This window comes from Erithacus rubecula (assembly GCF_903797595.1).
Source record: "Erithacus rubecula genome assembly, chromosome: 1".
In the NCBI taxonomy this organism is placed as follows: Eukaryota; Metazoa; Chordata; class Aves; order Passeriformes; family Muscicapidae; genus Erithacus; species Erithacus rubecula.
In genome coordinates, this window is record NC_136658.1 from 28314446 (window position 1) to 28332687 (window position 18242).

The 18242-nt window shown below is 48.4% G+C and overlaps 1 protein-coding gene across 1 annotated transcript in view; it reads right to left on the bottom strand.

Moving 5' to 3' along the window:
• The window catches only part of LOC306804189 (alpha-2-macroglobulin-like protein 1), a 23009-nt gene extending 5103 nt beyond the window's left edge, over positions 1 to 17906 (bottom strand). The window contains 28 exon segments of the mRNA XM_079310463.1: positions 42 to 116; positions 703 to 859; positions 1688 to 1769; positions 2068 to 2244; positions 2632 to 2715; positions 3102 to 3153; positions 3539 to 3660; positions 3841 to 3964; positions 4315 to 4543; positions 5329 to 5482; positions 6100 to 6120; positions 6123 to 6186; positions 6841 to 7038; positions 7830 to 7979; positions 8133 to 8278; positions 8782 to 8845; positions 8951 to 9175; positions 9605 to 9775; positions 10125 to 10234; positions 10990 to 11107; positions 11213 to 11333; positions 11866 to 11950; positions 12378 to 12531; positions 13762 to 13782; positions 14081 to 14133; positions 14849 to 15011; positions 15350 to 15536; positions 17657 to 17906. Of these exon segments, the coding sequence (XP_079166589.1) occupies positions 42 to 116; positions 703 to 859; positions 1688 to 1769; positions 2068 to 2244; positions 2632 to 2715; positions 3102 to 3153; positions 3539 to 3660; positions 3841 to 3964; positions 4315 to 4543; positions 5329 to 5482; positions 6100 to 6120; positions 6123 to 6186; positions 6841 to 7038; positions 7830 to 7979; positions 8133 to 8278; positions 8782 to 8845; positions 8951 to 9175; positions 9605 to 9775; positions 10125 to 10234; positions 10990 to 11107; positions 11213 to 11333; positions 11866 to 11950; positions 12378 to 12531; positions 13762 to 13782; positions 14081 to 14133; positions 14849 to 15011; positions 15350 to 15536; positions 17657 to 17727 (3378 nt within the window). The 5' untranslated portion in view covers positions 17728 to 17906.
• Positions 17907 to 18242: the final 336 nt, after the last annotated feature.

Consider the following 18242-nt stretch of genomic DNA (forward strand, 5'->3'; position numbering starts at 1 on the left):
GAGAGGCTGCCCACACAGCCCACTCCTGCTGCAGTACTCACAGAGTGAGGCATCCCCGAGCGTATGAGAGCCACCACGATCACAGAGCTCAGCCCCAGGCCCTCCTCCACTGCACCCTGCAGACACACAAAACACAGAACAGGGATGCTGTGAGAAGGGAGAGGGGAAAGTTTTCCAGTGCCTTCTGGTCCCCTAGAAAATGCCAGCACAGGCAACAGTGCTGGTCCTATTCCTTCTCCTAAGGAAGTGACAGGACTGATACACTTTTAAAGGTCCTGCTTACCAGAGCACTGCTCTGCCAGGGTTCCCCAGTCTCTTCTGGGTAGCTGACTCCCTCCCTCTGCTGAGGACATTCCCCCTTCCCCTCCCAAATGTGAGATTTTCAGTGGCAGGTTTCAATGACAGGGGAAAGTGATGTTCCCACAACCCCGCTGCAAGCTGGTGTGTGTTAGCTTTTGAGATGGAGGCAGGGCAGGGCACTGTGTCAGTTCCCAAGTGCACATCATCAAATGCAAGCCTTCATCAATCCTAAGGTGAAAAAGTGCCATAGTGACTAGGCAACCCTGAGTGTCACCCAAGGGTGACCCTGGGCACTTCAGAGCTTTCCTCCTGCAACAGAGTTCATTTGTTCTTGGCACTCAAACTGGACCAGAAAGTGAAGGAGCTCTGAGGTACCTAATGAACCATCAGGACATGTCATACCATCAGACCATTGTTGAAGAGCTTCCCCACACTCTTGAAGCAGCCAGATGGAGTCTGACTTTTAATCAGGGCACTGGCAGCATCCTTTATATTTTGTTCATCTATGTGGATGAAATCCCGGGCTTGGCTGAAGGTCTTCAGGACAAGAGCAGTAAGCCTAGAGCCAAGGAAGGAAGAGGGAAATAGAACTGAACTGTCACTTGATACACGTCTCTAAGAAGAGACAAGAGTCTCTGTGTCTTCTCCATTTTCCCTGTAGCAATACCAGCAGGCCACAGCCCCTGTGCAGATGAAAGCAATGCACACGAGCCCAAGAAGCTTGAGGTCAGAGCCATCTGCAGCAAGACAGAAAATATTCAATTCTTCAGACCTTCAGTGCTCTGATAATTCCAAGGGTGCTGTGTTGCCCTGGAGGGCTGACATTTAGTGAGCTTACTCAGACCCATTCCCAGTCCTCTTTGGGCATCAAATATTCTGAAAACCTGTAAATAAAGTGCCTTTGCTGTCAAGTTTTCAGAATCAGTCTTGTTTGGGATGCCCAAAAATAAACAATCCAACAGGTGCACTTCAAGTTAGTTCATTGTCACATTTGACAGAGATGTTCCATAGACCAACAGGAAGATTTTGTATATTTACCAAAAGAGATAAATAGGGAAAGTGATGGCATATTGGAGAGTATGAAACCTGGCATGACAACTAAATGTTATGGAGTAAGAGATTAGTATTGCTCTGGTTTCAACTAGAGTGGAGTTAATTTCTTCTCAGTAGCTGTTAACAGTGCCATGTTTTGGATTTGGCATGAGAATGGTGTTGAGCAAACACCTGTGTGGTGCTTAATTTCCATCTGGTCTTAAGGCATGACACCTTCCAAAAGGTCTCAGGAGCAATTTCTGTTCAAAACTCCACACCTTCAGACCGCCTCAGTTTCCCCAGATTTCCCAAAATCCAGATTGTTCCTCAGTTATGTCTGGATATTGCTGCTTACCAAGTGTTTCCTGGCTCACTTCCTTCCCCGAAGGCACTGTATGAGCCGTCCGCGTGCTTGTACAGGAGCTGCCGCTGATATCCTGCAGGAAGAGGCTGGGGCTAGTGAAGATGCTGTGTGCCTGTCCTGTTCTCCAGGTGCCAACCTGCCCCACCAATCCTGCTGATCATTACAGAGAGTGTTATCTCTGAGGAATTTAGCACAGGGGTGCCGTGTATCACTTGTTCCACTGACATGCGCTACCCTGACTTACACAATTACCAGGGTGTCAGTCTAGTAATGCTGCACAAATTCTGCTCAGCACCAGGCCTCTGCTGAGGCTCCTTCCACACAAGTACTGTAGTGGGCATCACCAGCTTAGCAAGTGGAAATCCACTCACCGCTTTCCAGATAGGCAATTGCCTTCTGTTTGATTTCTGGAGTCAGCTGTCCTGTTTCTTCAAGGTATCGTGTGATAAAGACGTTTGGGGCAAAATGAACCATGTTCTGTTCTCCACAGCCACTGGACATCTGGAGAAGCTCATCTATGTTGTCCAGTGCTGTTCCCATAATGTCACCTGTAGGACAGAACCACAGCTTTGGGAGGAATATGTATCCTTTACATTTTACAATGTAAATCAATTCTGGTCTCACAGATTCTCCAGATAACCTGCTAACATTGATCTCAGTTCACCTCTGCTCATGAGATGTCTACAGACTGTAGGAACAGTGATATGGCACTTGGCTGTCTTTCCCCTGGCTTGGTGAAATAATACATCCATCCATCCATCCATCCAGTGACACTTGTATAGAGGAGATAGGATACTGCTCTGGGAGACAGTACCACACCTTGCTGTACATATTCTCTTCCATTACTTTGTTTGCTAAAGAAGACATAATGGCACCAGAAGAGATGTGTCCTGCAGGGAGAAATATTGCTTCCCAAGACTCTTCTAGAAACTCACCTAAGAAAGAGATGTGGGCTCTCTCTGAATCAAGGACAATGTTCTCTGGCAGAGTGAAAGAGATTGTCTCTGAGGCTGAAGTTCCTAGAAATGGCAAAAACATCAGAACAACATGCATGGCAGAGTCACAAGTGCCCCCCAGGAGATGGTGTAAACAGTTCTGGGATCACCTCATCAATTGGTGACATCAGCATTCAAAAGAGAGGATGACACAGAGATCCAGCCACCCATTGATGAGGGCCTGTGATGTGGTTAGACTGTGGCTTGATGCTGCCAGGAGCTTTTAATACTGGGTAGGGTGCATGGCTTTGCCTACCTATAAAAGCTCCAAAACTCCTGATTTTCTTCTCCCTGCACTCCTCCAGAGAGTCCTAGAGCTGTTCAAACACCACACTGCTTCCACCTGATCTCCTTGTTCTGTGCACAAGCACAGACCCAGTAATAGAGTATTTGGGGGCCTCTGCACTTACCTTCAGGGCACAGGAGAGAGGTGTGGGTCTTTTCCTCCAGCTGCCCCTCTGCCTGGTGGGGAAAAGGCTGGTCAGCTCAGGAGGGAGAGTAGTAAAACCAGAGAGCAGCCATGCAGCACCACATGTGCTTTTCTATCCTTGTGGGCCTTGGCAAAGGGCACCACACAGAGACATCCATGCCAACAGTGAAGCTGTACTGGGAAGGTTTCTAAGCTGCTGCATGGCCTTTGAACCCACTGCCCTGCCAGCAAGCATTTCTGATGTTTCTATCCCATCCAGTGGAGGAGCTCCAATCCAATCTACCCTTAGAATCGCCCCTTGACCAGTCTCTCCGAGAAATGTGCCCAGGGAGTTCCCAGCTGACTCTTCCTTCCCAGAGCCACCCACTGGACTGTCCTGAGCTCCAGCCTCACCAGAACCCTGCAGTGCAGCCTGACCTTCACCAGCAGGTGTTTAACCACTGTGTCCTTCCCTCCAGACTCTGGCACAACAGCTGTACGCTCCGTGCAAACATCTTCCCGCTCCATCGCCTCAGCAGTGACAGTGAAATTCACCCTCCCTAGAAAACAAAACATCAAGAGGCCAGTTGGCACATCTATGCCTATGTTTTAGTTTGCTCAGCTTTGGGCTGCTCACTCATGCTCTGCACAGTAGGCCAGTCTCCCTTCCAGCCCAGCTCTGGATTCCTCAAGCAGCTCTGCCAGTGTTTCCCGCCTCTGCCCCTCCCTTGATCCCTTACCTAATTTTGTTGTCCTCACATCCCAGGAAAATGTTTTTGCTGAATCAGGGCACAGGCAAAGAGTGAACCTGGCATTTTCATGCAGAAATTCAAAATCCTTGGAGTCCATCAGGCTAAGCTGAAGCTAGAGGTGAAATAAAAGGGAGTACAGGTTACAGAGGTGCTGTGTTTTTCCATTCAGGTCCTTGACCCAAATAACAATCAATCCCAGAAGCCAGGGGTGACTATGATGATGGCCCGTTGCAGTATCTGTGGGACACCAGCAGTGTCCTATGGACATGCAGTCATGGAAGATTTGGCTTCTGGGGAGGAATAAACTGGTCAGTGATGGCTCTGTGTAGAATCAAATTGAAAAACTTCTTTGGTGTCTTTTGCCCAGTGCCTAAGCAAGCAGTCCCTTTGTTTGAGTCTCTATTAATAAAGTAGTTTCCACTCATTCCTCTGCTCCAAACCATGCTGGAGGGAGTCACTCACCGCCATGCACTGCTTCAGGTAGCTGAAGACTTTGACTTTCAGGGGAAATGACTCTCCCCGGAAAACAGAGTAGGGCAAGGTGGGTTCCACGAAGAAGGGCTTGAAGCTCCGCAGGCTGGCGGTCTCCGAGATTCCCAAGCCATGGCTCTCCGAGGTGCAGAAGGACATGGCTCTCCAGTCTGTGATACTGTCAGGTACTGTGACAGCTAGCTCAGCAGCCCCTGAATCACTGAGGAGAAAACAGAGTGGAAGAGGTTTGTCCTCATCCTGGAAAAATTTTTCTTGGGAAGACAAATGCAGAAATTCAGACTACAAAATGGAAGTGTATGTGAAGGTGTGGGGATTCCTGGCAAGTAGGACAGAGGTATGGGAAGGATAGCAAATAGTGGGCAAGGAATGACTTGAGAGGAAAATGCATCCCAAAATTTGCTGAGCACTCCTGCAGCTGCAATTCTTCTTTTGTGTGGGCATGGAGGGTTCTGTGGGGGGGTCTGTGCTATACACACAGTCTGTGCCATGGAGTATAGTGTCACACTTCCTATTGGGAAGGTGTGGAGACAATGGAACTAGTCTCTTCTGAGGTACATATTGACAGGATAAAAGGCAACACACAGCTGGAACATGGGGGATTCTGACCTGACATAGGAAAATATCATGAGAATGGTCAAACACGGAAACAGTTTGAGGAATCTCCATCCTTGGGCATACAGAGTACTTTACTACAACTTGATCTAATAGGATCTGCGTTGTATAGAATTTTCAGCTATGGATCTGGAGAGGCCTCTTACAGCCTGCAAGAGTGTGTGATGCTAAATTCCTAGAAGCATTTGGAAAACCTCAAGCAGAGACAGTAACTGAACCAAAATACATTGTCCTTATCCACGTCTTCATACCTCCCTCTTCTACTTTGTGCACAGAAGGCAATAATGCCCTGCCTCTGCTCCTGCCCATTCTCTCTACTGTGTCAGGTAGAAAGTCTGTGTCCCTGTGGAGCCACAGTGGGTGATTACTCACTTGATGGGAACCAGAGTCCAGATGAATGTCTCTGGGAACCAGGTACGTGCTGGTGCTGGCTCGCTGCCCAGCTCGGTGTGCTCTGCCTCAGCAGCTTCAACAGCAGCATCTGATTCTGGGTACCAGCTCTCAAAGTCTGTCAGCTCGTCAAAAGCTATTGGGTACAAACATTCATTCAAAGGCAGAGCAACTGTGAAACCAGGATAGAGCTCAGGCAAGAAAAGCTCAGTTCTCCATCCCTCACACTCCCAGCCCAAACCCCCTGTCCTCTCCATGATGCCCTCAACTTCATTATTGTCTTCCACAAGACAAGGCAGGAGGCCAGGGGAATTCCAGTATGTGTGGGTTCCCCCATGAGACATTTTACCTGCTCACAGTTTTGCTCTCATTCCCTGAAGAAAAGCCTAGATACTGACCAATGTCAATCTTGATTTATCCTCATTTCCAAAAAGACCTTTCCTGGTCTTACAAACAGATTTTCTTTCCTGAGACAGATGCCCCATTTCTGTCCTTGACCATATCGTCTCCCTGCTCACCAGCTGAAGCTTCCAAACAGGTTTGAACCCTGCAGCCACCTCTCTGTCCTCCAGTGCACTGGACACACTCACGCCAGGGCCTTTCCCTTCTCCCTGTGGAGCTCAATTCCTGTGCAACCTCCCACTCATCTCTGTAAGCCATCCCCAGCTCCTAAGCACACTGCATGTCAGCTGCCCATGTGCAGCCTATATGTTACCCATGTTCTCCAAAGAAACAGGAAAAATCGAGATGTACACATGTAGTCTTGGTCAAAGTGTCCTGGATGTGGCACTCAATTGGAGACTTGATTTTAAGGCTGGTTAAAAATGTTAGACCTGCATTCTGGAGGAAAGAAGGGAAAGAAAAGAAGGTATATTTCTGTGGAGGGGTTGGTGTGTCTGAGGCTCTGCCTCTTCCCCTGCCTTCCAGCATATCACAGCTTCTCTGTGTTGTTGCACCTTAGCACATCCTGCAATTTTATATTGGGAGAGATGGCAGAACTGTCCTGCTCCCAGAGCCTGGTCCTCAAAGGATTGTGAGGGTGACCACAAACATCTGCATGCCTGCACACAAAGTCATTATTTAGGTATCACAGTTTGCTGTCCACCCTAACCCAGACTTTTCTTTATCCTTCACTGCCATTTCTTTCTACTATTCTTTCTCTCCTTTCCCTCCCCCCTTTTCTCTCAGGTACTTTGCTTTTCCAACCTCCAATTTTCTCTGACACAGGCTGACAATCCACTCTGCTTCCAATCCTTAGAAACTCTAAAAGGGACTAATAGGGAGTTGGGTTCTAGGAATCTGCCTGATCAGTGGGAATTTATCATGCTGGGAGCATAGAGCATCATTGATCTCGTAGTTTAGAAGCTTAGCAAATTCAGATTGTGAAGTCACCAGCATTTACAGGAAAGACAATCTGTGAAGCTTCTCAGTGCTGGCCTGGGATACAGAAGGGCTCAGCTTTGATATTTCAGGCTTTCTGAGAATTGAATTTACCTTCAGAAGTTCATAAACATCTGGTTGGGACACTGCATAAGAGTAACTCTTGTACATGAATGGTGACATCATTCCTGGTGAAAGGGTGGTCTGAGAGGCATCAGTGATTCCTGGGCTCTTGTGGATAGTGCAGTAGTCACTGTAGACATCTGTGAGGGTGCTGAGCTGCTCCTGAGCATAGCTGAACATATTATGCACCTGTAGAGAGAAAATGAAAACAGTACAGGTCAGTGTGAGAGGTAGGAATATTTTCATTTCTATCCAGATATTTCCTGTGACCTCAGATCCTGCCTGTCACAAACAAACACAGCCCCAAGGGGTTTTGAATTTTATGGAGAGCCTTCACAAATTTTGGATATAGCACCAGAGAAGAACATGAGCCTCTCTGGGGTACGGCTGCATAGCTGTGGCCACTTCTAGATTAATAATTGTATCTGTGAACTCAATGCAAACACTAAGGACACCTTCCCTGCATGGGGCAACACTGGACAGCTTCTTGTCTGGCTGAAGACACATCCTGGATGCACCAAGACAGTGTCAAGAGGCAATTCAGGTGTCCTTAGACCAAGGTCTAGAGAAGTAAAGGGACCCTTCCACTGCCAATACACCACTTAGAGCCCACTCTGTGAATGGAATGGCTGTCTGGTTCATGTGAGCTGGAACAAACACGTGGAGCTTATCTCATGTTTGGCATTTTTTTAAACGGGTTTTTTTTCAGAGTGCTGTCATGAATTGGTTCAGGAGATGGATGCCTCTTGCCTCCTGCTTGACACTGTGGTAAAGCACTGTATGTTTAACAAGGATGTGACTTCAGGCTGGGGGTGACAGTGGGTTATTATGTCAGAATAACCTACTCTCTATAGACACTGGAAATTTCGGCTGGTGTTTGATGGTTTGGCCTTCATCTTTTCTCATTAAACCGTGCCCTGACCTCATTCAAGTACTTGTCAGTATATCCACCAGCAACAGTCAGCACCAAAGGGACTCACACTATCCTTGGAAAGCTCAGCCTCTGGCCTCAGGAGAAGGACACTTTTGTCCACTGCACGGATGCTGCACAGGGAGCCTGGTGCAGCCTGCAAATGGAGACGGACAGTGGATCCTGGGAGAGCCACTGAGTCTGAGAAGCCCAGCTTCACCTGAAACAGCAGAAGAAAGGGGGGCTACAGACACTGAGAGATGGAGGAAAGATGATGAAGGTTATTGGATTCTGTTGGAAATCTACTGCCAGCTGGCAGATCATTAGCCACCCTCCAGCCTACCTGCCCCTCTGTGTTTTATGCACTGCTTACATGGTTCCTGAAGCAGCTGGAGCCCTTCAGACGGAAGGTGTCAGCTGCCACTTGTCCCTCAGGGAAGGCAATGTAGACAAAGAGGGTAGCCATGGATGAAATGAGGTCAGTGGGCAGAGTGATGTTGAAAGCCCCACTGTACTGACCTGAAGGAAGAAGGAAAAATAGAAAAAGTATAGCAAGATACAAGGAAGTCTGAAATCCAAAGATTATAACAGTTACCTGCTCCTCCTCTGTAATACTTCTGTACAGATTCTTGGATAAAATCTATTCTGCCTTGTTTCTGGGGACACCACAGCTAGGCCAGGATGGAGGATTTTATAGCAGTGACCTTGTATCATGACACACCTTGGCAACAGTGAGCACTTAGAAGAGAAATGACTTTCCGCTTGAGCCCAGAGAAGCTCCATAAGTTACCATGGAAGTCTTTGATAATTCCCTGCTTGGCAGATAAACTCTGACAGTTTCATCATTAAAAAAAAAAAAAAAAAAGGAAATTAAAAGACAGGAAAAAGCGCATTTTCTATAGTTTTTTTGTGCCAGTTCTGTGATTTCCTGTTAGTATAAGTATTTCTCTCCTTCTCCATCTAGGCTGGAAAGACTTGCTCGTTGGATCTTTAATCTGTCCCTGGTAGTGAGATGCTCTTACCTGACGGTGGATCAAGAAGCACTGTTGTTTGGCCATGATGCACAAGGGACCCTCTGGCCATAACCTGAAGGGAAGTGAGCAGAGCAAAGGGTTGGGGGTGGCTGAGCTGCAAGGGCCGGTGCTGGCACACTTGGCACAGAGCTGGCGTCGCAGGCGGTGCCGCACTTACCAGGTGGTAGAATCGGGCTCTGTCAGCCGTGCGGCCCAGCTCGGAGGCCAGAAGGTGGAAGTGCACAGGGATGTGCTGCTCCTCCCCGCAGGCCGGCGCTGCCCGCAGGGGCTGGATGCTCAGGGAGCCGCGGCTGGAGGAGTGGCGGGCGCGCAGCGGGAGCGCCGCGGTGCCGTAGGACACCTTCACAGGCCGCACGCCCGGCTCCTCCGGCTGCCACCGCGCCTGCCGCACAGCAAAGGGCTCTGAGCACCTCTGGCACCTCTTCCACGCCAAAACCAAGGCTGACTCAACAGTGGGCTGGGAGCTGTCCCGGGGCAAGGTGTCTGTTTGCACCTACGCCAGGTTCAGTCAGTCCTCTTCTGCAGAACCTGCTGTACCACGCTCTGGGGTAACTAGCGCCTAAGCAGGAGCAGGGAGCTGTACACTACTGGGGCTTTGGCTGAACTCTGAAATTCTGCAATGCTGCTGCTACCCTGGGAGCGAGCCTGGTCATTTGACTATGTAAAGTAGCTTATTAGCCCCTGGACCAAACCGCTTTGCTTCTGTCTGGCATATGTGGATAAAGTATTAGCATGGATCTGCCCTTATAATGTATTTCAATTCCAGTTACCCACTCAGCTCCACACTGGTTTGCAGTAACTGGTTCCTAACCTGTAGTATAACTTTACTGCTGTTGTCCCATGCTGATGTCTCTAAGATGAAGGAGGCCATCCCACTGTCATCTGTGAGGTAGGTCTTGGTCTGCTTCCTGCTCCCATAGGACACTGTAAGAATCACCTTCTTGTTCTTCAGGTGTGTCCCATTGGCACTTCTGAGCTCCAGCTGTAACAATGCAAAGAACAGTCAGAGAATTGGAGGCCTCAGGATAGAAAATCCACCTCCCAGTAGAAGTCCCAGTCCCCCTCTCTGCAAAGGGACTCTTGGTGTGAACTTTAACCTCTCCAACCCTTCCCCATTTATGCAGCAGACATCTCATCTGGCAAAGCCACAGATCCTGCAGTCAGATCTTCGGATAACCTCTTAGTAGATGTGTCAAAGGAGGGACTGGGACAGAGGATTGTGTTGGCAGCTTTGGGCAGCTCAGAACAAAAGGACCCCATGGCACTTTTGTGCCTGCCACCTGCTTAGGGTCAGCCACCGGGCTTTCCATGTTTCTTCCCTTTTCACTCACATTTCCATAGTAGGGAGCTCCTTGCTGATAGTAGTAGCTTGACCCCCAGAACTGGAGAGTTGTAATATCAAAAGTGACCTTGCAGTTTTCAGTGGTGTTGAACTCCACCCCTGGAAAGACAGGGGGCACATGCAGGTGAGTATCATGTCTAAGCAGGCATCAAGATTGAATGAACTCAGTTAAGGGCTGGACTATCACTCATAGGGGATGGCAGTTTCTCCATGAAACTTCAGAGTCATTTAATACACACGCATTCAGCCACAGTGCCCCCTGCATCCTGACAGAATGACAGCAGTCTAACTGGGGGTCTCTGTCAGTTCTCAAACAGCCTTTCCCACTTTAAGATGGTCCTACTCATAACTGTCCTTTTCCATCCTCCTTCTCTCCTCACAGCAGCCACCAGAAGGCAGCATTTTCCCCTGCATTTCCCATATCAGTTCGCAGTCTGATGTCTTGTCCCCTGTACCCATCTGAAATCACCAAAGTTGTTTGTTAAGTAAATGTGTGTCACTGTTTCTGGTAAGGGGCTGCAAAACATTTCCTTGTAAGAAAGGCTTTGCAAAATCTTGTGAGAGAGGGAACCTTTTAAGAAACCTTATCTCCCTGTCTGGGCTGTGGAGATAAATCTAATGAGGAGCTAATAACACTACACATTCAAGGCTTTGATTATTTCTAGTTGCTCTGAATAAGATCTCATTCCAATGGATTGTCCTAAAATATGGCTTCAGAACAAGACTGAACTGCCAGAGCAGGCATCAAGACTGGATGAACTCAATTATCTTACACATAAAAACCCAAAGACAAGTACATTTTATGAGTGTAAAATAGAAGATTTCCCACAAAGTGTAGAATTAGTCTTTTCTACCTGTTCCACTTTCTTTCAGAAAAGCCTCAGCCTCCAGGTTGAAATCATAATTATCACCATGCTTCCGGTGGAAAATCTTAGTATTCACTTCAGTGGAAAAGCAGCCATCCTCATTTGTCTGGGAATATGAAATTGCATTTTTTAACCAATCATGAAGGCAAACTCTGTCTCTCTCCCCTCTTTCCTCCCTTTTGCAAGAGGGGTGGGTGTCCCACGTGCTCACCTCGCCAGTGTACTCCCTACAAATGCTGCGCCTGGCTTTGGAAGATTTCCGGCTATAGCGGATGTGTTTACGGCACACCACAGCCCTCACGCTGCCCTGCACGGCTTTCCCATAGGTGTACCTGCAAAGGGAGCACAGAGCACTTGCACTCACACAGACACACTGGCTCAAGAGTGAGTTAGGTCACTTGATCCTGTGGTTTGCAGCCGTACAGCCCAGCAGCCTGCAGCATGTTCATGGGTCATCAGCACAGCAGAGGAGCCCAAGAAGTACAAATGACCTCACCAGATGGAGACAGAAGGCAGTGGAGGGCAAGTTCTCTCCAAGCCAGCACTGGTCCCACCAGGCAGGGCTAGAGGACATTGTGTTGAGCCACTATTCCTACAACTCTGTCACTAACAACACAGCAGAGGTGCTGTATTGTAGGGCACGTGCTACATTGGGGGAATGCACTGCCACACTTTCAGACTCAGAAAAAGCAGGGAGAGAGGAAATGGAGAGAGTCCAGAAGAATTGCTTGGCAAAGGATGCCAGGGTACCAGCTCTTGGGGTGGGGGTAGAGTTGGCAGAGAACATTCTGAGCTCAGTTATTGATGGCTGTGCATTTTCCAAACCAGTAAAAATGCACCTTCTGCCACGATAAGTCAGCTCACATGCCACAGACGCGGAGGGGGAAGTTTTCCTCTAGGATGGTGACCACCTGAGGCATCTGGATGGAGACACTGAACTTGGGCAGCACTGTGTGAAAGCAAGAGAAATATAATTCAGTGAGAATAGAAAGACTTAATTTGTTCCAATCCTTCCTAAGAGGTTGCTTACAGAAAAAAGTCTCTCCTTTTGTTCCCTGACTACCAGCACAGGGCCTGGTAGGAATAGCCCAGCTGGGAGAATGGGATGGGAGTAGGCAGCTTGAGTCTCCTTCCCAGAGCACAGCTGTGGGACACAGTCTCAGTCCCATCCTCAGGACAGGGGGTAGGAGAAAGCCAGTGGGCCTGGGTGAGGTCAGTGATTACACCTATGGGCAGGCAACTGCACTTCCAGCAGACAGCACAACAGCACAGCTGCTCACAGCTGCATGGCCCACCCAGCTCTGTGCGTGGGGAGGGCAGGCTGGAGGCTGGCAATGCACCTTTCTGTGCTGCCACCAGCTTCCTGAGGCTCTTACCATACTCCTCCACCCTGAAGGTGCGTGTGAGGTCAGGCACTCTGATGGTGTACTCTCCGAGCGGTGCCTCTGCAGCCAGCGGGAAGGACAGATCCACAATGCCTCCCACAGGTGCAACATCCAGCCACTGTGCAATCCGGTTCCCCTTGGGGTCCTGCACAGGTGCAGTAGAGAGTAGTCATTTTCAGTGCAAAAAGACTCTTTTGCAGGGTGTCCAAGGTACCAGGGCTGGTCTGACCACATATTCTCTTGTCCTGAGAGCCCGGTCTATGGCACAGCTACAGTGCTCAGGTGAGTCCAAGCTCAAAGAGGAAAGGACTTTTCTCCCTGTCTCACTGACAAAGTAAATTCATTGTATCATTGTTCCCTGGTTGCACTGCCATCTCTGATGCAAAACTGCTGTTTAGTGGCTGCCTGTCTCACTGAGAGAAAAAAAGTGGTCCTTCTTAGAGATCTCTGGCACAGCCCATGAGGTCCCTGCAGAGATATTCTGCCTAAGGCACCAGCTACTGGGGAGTGATTTCTAGGCAGAGATGTCTTGAATTTGCAGGAAAGAATGGGAAAACTAGTCCAGGACTCCATGCAGGGGAACTATTGAGTCATGAAGGACCACTGCTGGTTCTGGGAGGGCAGGATGCAGAACTCTGCCTACAGCCACACTGCCCAGCCAGTAGGAACTCTGATGATGTGCTTCATGTGGAACAAGTGGGCAGTGCTGTTGGATGAGATGAAGCCAGATCAGAGTGCTATGTTTGCCTGAACTGGCAAAAAGTATTGCACAAATGTCTCAGAAGCCATGTGTTTATGCAATAATGCCTTGCTGGGTATGACATTAACTACTATTATAAGTACATTAACTAGTGCCCATTGCTAGAGTCTGACCTCTCTGCATGGGTATTACAAACCCCACCACCACTCTCAGGTGTCTTTTCTCATCACAGCGATTACATGGAACAGATTCTAAGAATAATGGTCTGAAAGCTGCTTTAGGAAGTGTTTCTAGCTGTGCAGTCACAACACTAACTGGTGAAACTTTTGTTTTCTATATGGTAATTATAAAAGTCTCCCTAAGGAATATTTACAAGTCTTCAATTCATAGGCTAGAGGGACTATAATTCCAGTAGCCACTCTGGGAAGGTTTGCTGGTTTTCCCATCATTTACCCATCATTTACTGCAGGAATGCCTGTGTGATCAGTGCCATGACACTGCTCTGCCAAACTTCTGTGGACACAGAATGAAGGAAGGACAGGCAGTCAAGGACTGTCCCCATTCATTCCAAGGTAACTGACTTTCTGCACCCAAATTTCCCTACCCCCATCTCCAAACCTGTGTCTTCCCCAAGGTGAGAAGAGTTCATCACTTTCAATAAAGTAGGAGCTTTACCTTCAGTTCCACCAGGCGCTGCTGTGGGGAGGAAACAACAGTCACTGCTGGGATGCTTTCAGGTAAGTTACCATCCACCTCCCTGGGATTTTTTATTTCCCCAACCATCCATCAGCCTTCTCTAAGCAATTCCTAGGCACTGCCCACAACCCAACATCATGAGCAGCTCCTGTCTTGCAGGTGGTGCCAAACACTGTAAGCACCAAAAGCAGTTTTGAGACTGTACACACATCTCCTGGCTGGGCCAAGCAATGATCTAGAAGACATACAGGCAGCTCATAACATTTGCAGACTTCAGGTATCTTCCCCATTGACTTACTGTTTCACTGCTGGCAATAAAGTTCTGATCCAAGGTCACAATCCGCAACTTGACTAGAAAGCAAGAGGAAAACAGGACTGGCTGAAATGAAATCAAGTGTCTCAATAGTAAGAACACCTGGCTAAGAAAGATGTGTACAGGTGCTTCACTGAGAGGCTGTGGGCAGCAGGTAGAGCCATCCACCCCTAGGCTATGCCCAAAGCCCTGCTAGGAACCCAAGCAGCCTGCTAGGAAAAAGTGCTAGGAGAGGCAGAGTGGGGCTTTCTGGGAAGGGTGGCTGTGCTGCTGGGAAAGCAGTTTTCTGGACAGTGGACCTGTGGTGGGCCACTCAGTCTTGCCTGCAGTGAAGGCCATCCCAGGGGAAAGTGTGGAGAGGCATGGGGCAAACTGCTGAACCCTGTGGTGATCCGAGCTGTGCTAGGGCAGTGGCGGGACCTGTAGGACTGCAATCCTCACCTGAGGAACTCTGTGGGGAAGACAGGGATTTAGGGCCCTACAGACAGTCATGGCTTTGACTGGAGCAATCATGAGTACAACACCGTGACTTCTAAATCTTTTGCCAGGCATCAAGGAAAACACACAAGCCCTGTTCACAGTGGCACACAGCTGATACAGGAGAGATATTCCCAAACCCCAAAAAGCCTAGAAGGAAGCCTCTGGCCCATCTCCCTTCCCAAGCAGGTCCTGCTCAGAGGACTCGAGAGTACCCCACATTCAGTGGCCTGAGGACCACTGTCTCTCTCACAAGACATGGCATTCTGTCCATACCAATCTGTCCAGGTTTGTACACAGGTTTGTCTGTCTGGATAAAAGTCTTCTTGTCTGCGTGCTTGATTAGGACTTTCTGTTTCTTCTGGAACTCTGAGTTGGCTTCCATGACTGTGATAGCAACAAAAGCCACTTCATCAGGGTTTCCAACAGGAGGAGGGACCTGCAGGTATAGTTATAACCATTATTCAGGGTGGATCCCTTTCACTGACCCTGAGGTTTTGTGAATAACATTTATGATACTACTTTTGGGCTGGTCTAGTTCTTCTTGCCTGGAAAGATATCGCAGAACATTTCAAAAAGTTTTCTAGAAGGTTAAAATATTAGTGGGGTTACACAGCAGAAGGGACACTGGCAGACCTATGCAGGCTGAAGCAGAAGAATCACTGGCCAATTAAGGTGTCCTCATGGGAAGACACAATTCTTTGCATTCCTGCCCAGCAAGAGCAGAACTCATGGAATATCCACCCTAATGAGAGCCCTTGAAAGTATCTTCCTTACCTGGAAGCTTGTGCAATGAAAGAAGGGGAACTGAGAGATGGACTGAGTGATCAGAGTCTCATTCCCAGCTCTGCTTTGCAAGGTGACCAACACATGGATAGGGACTGCTTGCTCCCTGCTGAGCTGGAGACACACTGTCTCTGAGAAGGGGTAGTAGAGCTGAGATGGTATTGCCACAGCATAGTTTCTGGTGAAAAGAGAAGAAAGAAAGAGGAGAGAGAAAGAAAGAGAAAAAAGACAAAAAAGAGGAGAAGAAGAAGAAAAAAGAAACTCAGGTTAAACTAACTTTCTAAGAGGGCAGGTCTTGACCTGTATTTAGGTACTTCCTAACAGACTTCTGGTCTCTTCATTCTGCTGTCATGACACCAGTGGGACTGGACTATTTTCATGTGTGGGTACTGCAGACACTGACAGTGAGGCAGCAGTATATGCTGCATGGACATATAAAATTATAAAGTCACTGCCTTACAAATTGAAAGTGAAAATAAGGTGAAGGGATCTCCCCATGTCATCCAAGGGATCAGCAGCAGCTTGGCACTCCTGCAGGTTTCCCAAGTCTTCAATATTTTCACTGAACCACAGTACATTACCACCATCAGTTTTGGTGGCTGGTTTTCCTACTACTCTTGGGCTCAGAAACAATGTCCTGTGTGAGGGACCCAGTGTCCCAGCTTCGTGTCCCAGCTTCATATCCCAGCCACAGAGACTCATGAGCACCAGTTCCAGACACTCTTGTCTTTGCACTATACTTGCTGTCCCACCTCTGCATCTATTCCAAGCTGCATCCATAACACCAAAAAGCTGTTCACAGATTGTTTTCATCTTTTACTGTACTGTTGCATCAAACAGCCAACATTCAAGTAAAATTCTTATCACTGACTCCTCCCACTCATGCCTCTGGTCAGGCTCAGCCATCAGCATGTTTTGCAGGAAGCAGAGGGCAGGGCCTGGAAAGATCAGACAAGCAGGAGGAAGGGAGGTGACCTGCTGGCAGTTCTCAGCTGGACCCAGCACCCTGGTGAGAGGGAGTCAAAGTCCTGCTGGCCCAGAGCCTTTGACTGCTGTCACACTTAATGCTGCCAAGCTGCCTCGAGGATCTCAAAACACACACCAACAACATTTTGTTTTTCCTACTTGAGCTGACTCATGGGACCTCCCTCCTGCCACTTGTGCCAAAGGATGGGATGAGCACAAAAAATTCACTGCTTGAAACCTTCCATACTTCCCTTCTCTTAATGATCCTTTACTCTGGAACATTTTCTTACACCCCTTTAATAATTCATCCCTTGCCCTTGCTTCTGAGCTATAAAAGTAAAAGAGAACATCTCTGGGGCTGTCATCCAAGGATCCCAAGATCCAGGCTGGATCACGAATCTATAAAAAAAATCAGAATAAAGGCAGGACAGCAGACAAGGTATTGAAGCAAGTGGTATTTCCATAAAGCAAGGCTTCATGCTGAAGGCAACAGGGGCAAGCAGACAGCAGCAAAGCACATCCTTTGCATGGGAGCTTGTCAGCCTATGGAACATGTTCTAGAGGAAGTATTCCCACTGGAGAAGTGCACATGCAGCAGGAGAAGACCCAGCCCCAACTCACTGCCATATTTTTCACTGTAACATCAACTGTTCACGCACGGTCATGCTTCTGTTTGCACTTGTGCCATGGCTGCAAAGACAAACACCTTCAAGAAAGCAGGAACAAGTTCACAAGCCTGGGTATCACAGCAATGCCTGCTGGAACAGGAGCTGCATTGCTGACAGAGTACATGGAGAGAAGCTGTGCTGGGAATTGTCCTTGACAGAGGTGTGGGAAAAGGCGTGGAGGGAGCAGATGGCCAGCCAAGCCTGAACGAACACACTGCTTCACCAAGAGCATCCCTATCACATACTTGGGCTCACGCTTGCTCACTTTGTAAAGACACCCAGCTTTGCTGGCTAAACTGTTAAATGGTGACCTATGACTCTGGGAAGAAGCTTAGCCCTAAGGAAACTTACTCTGAAACACAGTAGGAGACATGAGATCTTGGCAGGTCAGAATGAAGACAGGCAGAAAGCTGGCAGAGTCATTCTGCCTGAATCCTTGCTGAAATACATGGTCTACATCAAAAGCACTAAAGGGAGAGCCAATTAGCAGGGGGAATGTGGGGAAAGGGCACATGGAAACCACACAAAACCTTGGTGAGAAATTATGCCTCTCTGGAAAAGCACTCCTCACCCTAAGACTTCTGTCCCATTTCTGTCACACTGCCACCCCCCGCCAGGATCCCTCACAGAGCAGAGCACATTTGCAAAGCAGTGGAGTTCTTACAGCATTGCAGGCATGCCGGCCGTGCTAGGCAGGAGAAGGATGCAGCCCCACGGGAAGATGATCCTCCACATAGCTGACTGCAGGTCGAATTCCTCCAAGGAAAGCTTAGCCACTCCTCAGCACCCCCTTCACCCCTGCTCCTGCTGCCTTCCTTCTGCCCCTCATCCAGAGCCGAGGGAGCACACAACTTCTGCCCTGACTAGACACCAGTTCCTCCCTTGGCTTCAAATCCAAGCTGGAGATCAGGCTGCTCGTGGGCGGGAGAAAGGGGTGGCGACAGTGTTTGCTGCCTACAAGCCAGAGGCAGCTGCTTCCAGGCTTTGTAAGCCTTGTCGGTGTTTTCCTGGGAGAGGGCCTGTCTGCCTTGTGCAGCAGGAGTACTTAGTTATTATATTTGGTACAGGAGCCCAATTTTGTAAAAAAAAAATTCCCAATTTTTTACTGGGACGCTATCAGAAATATTTAGACACAAATTAATTCTTTGTGATGTCAGTGAATTTTTTCTCTGTGGTTCTTCTTCTGTAGAACTTCTTAGGTATTGCTTGCTTCCTACTGAAATGTCACTCCTGACCTGCAGCCTCCAGCT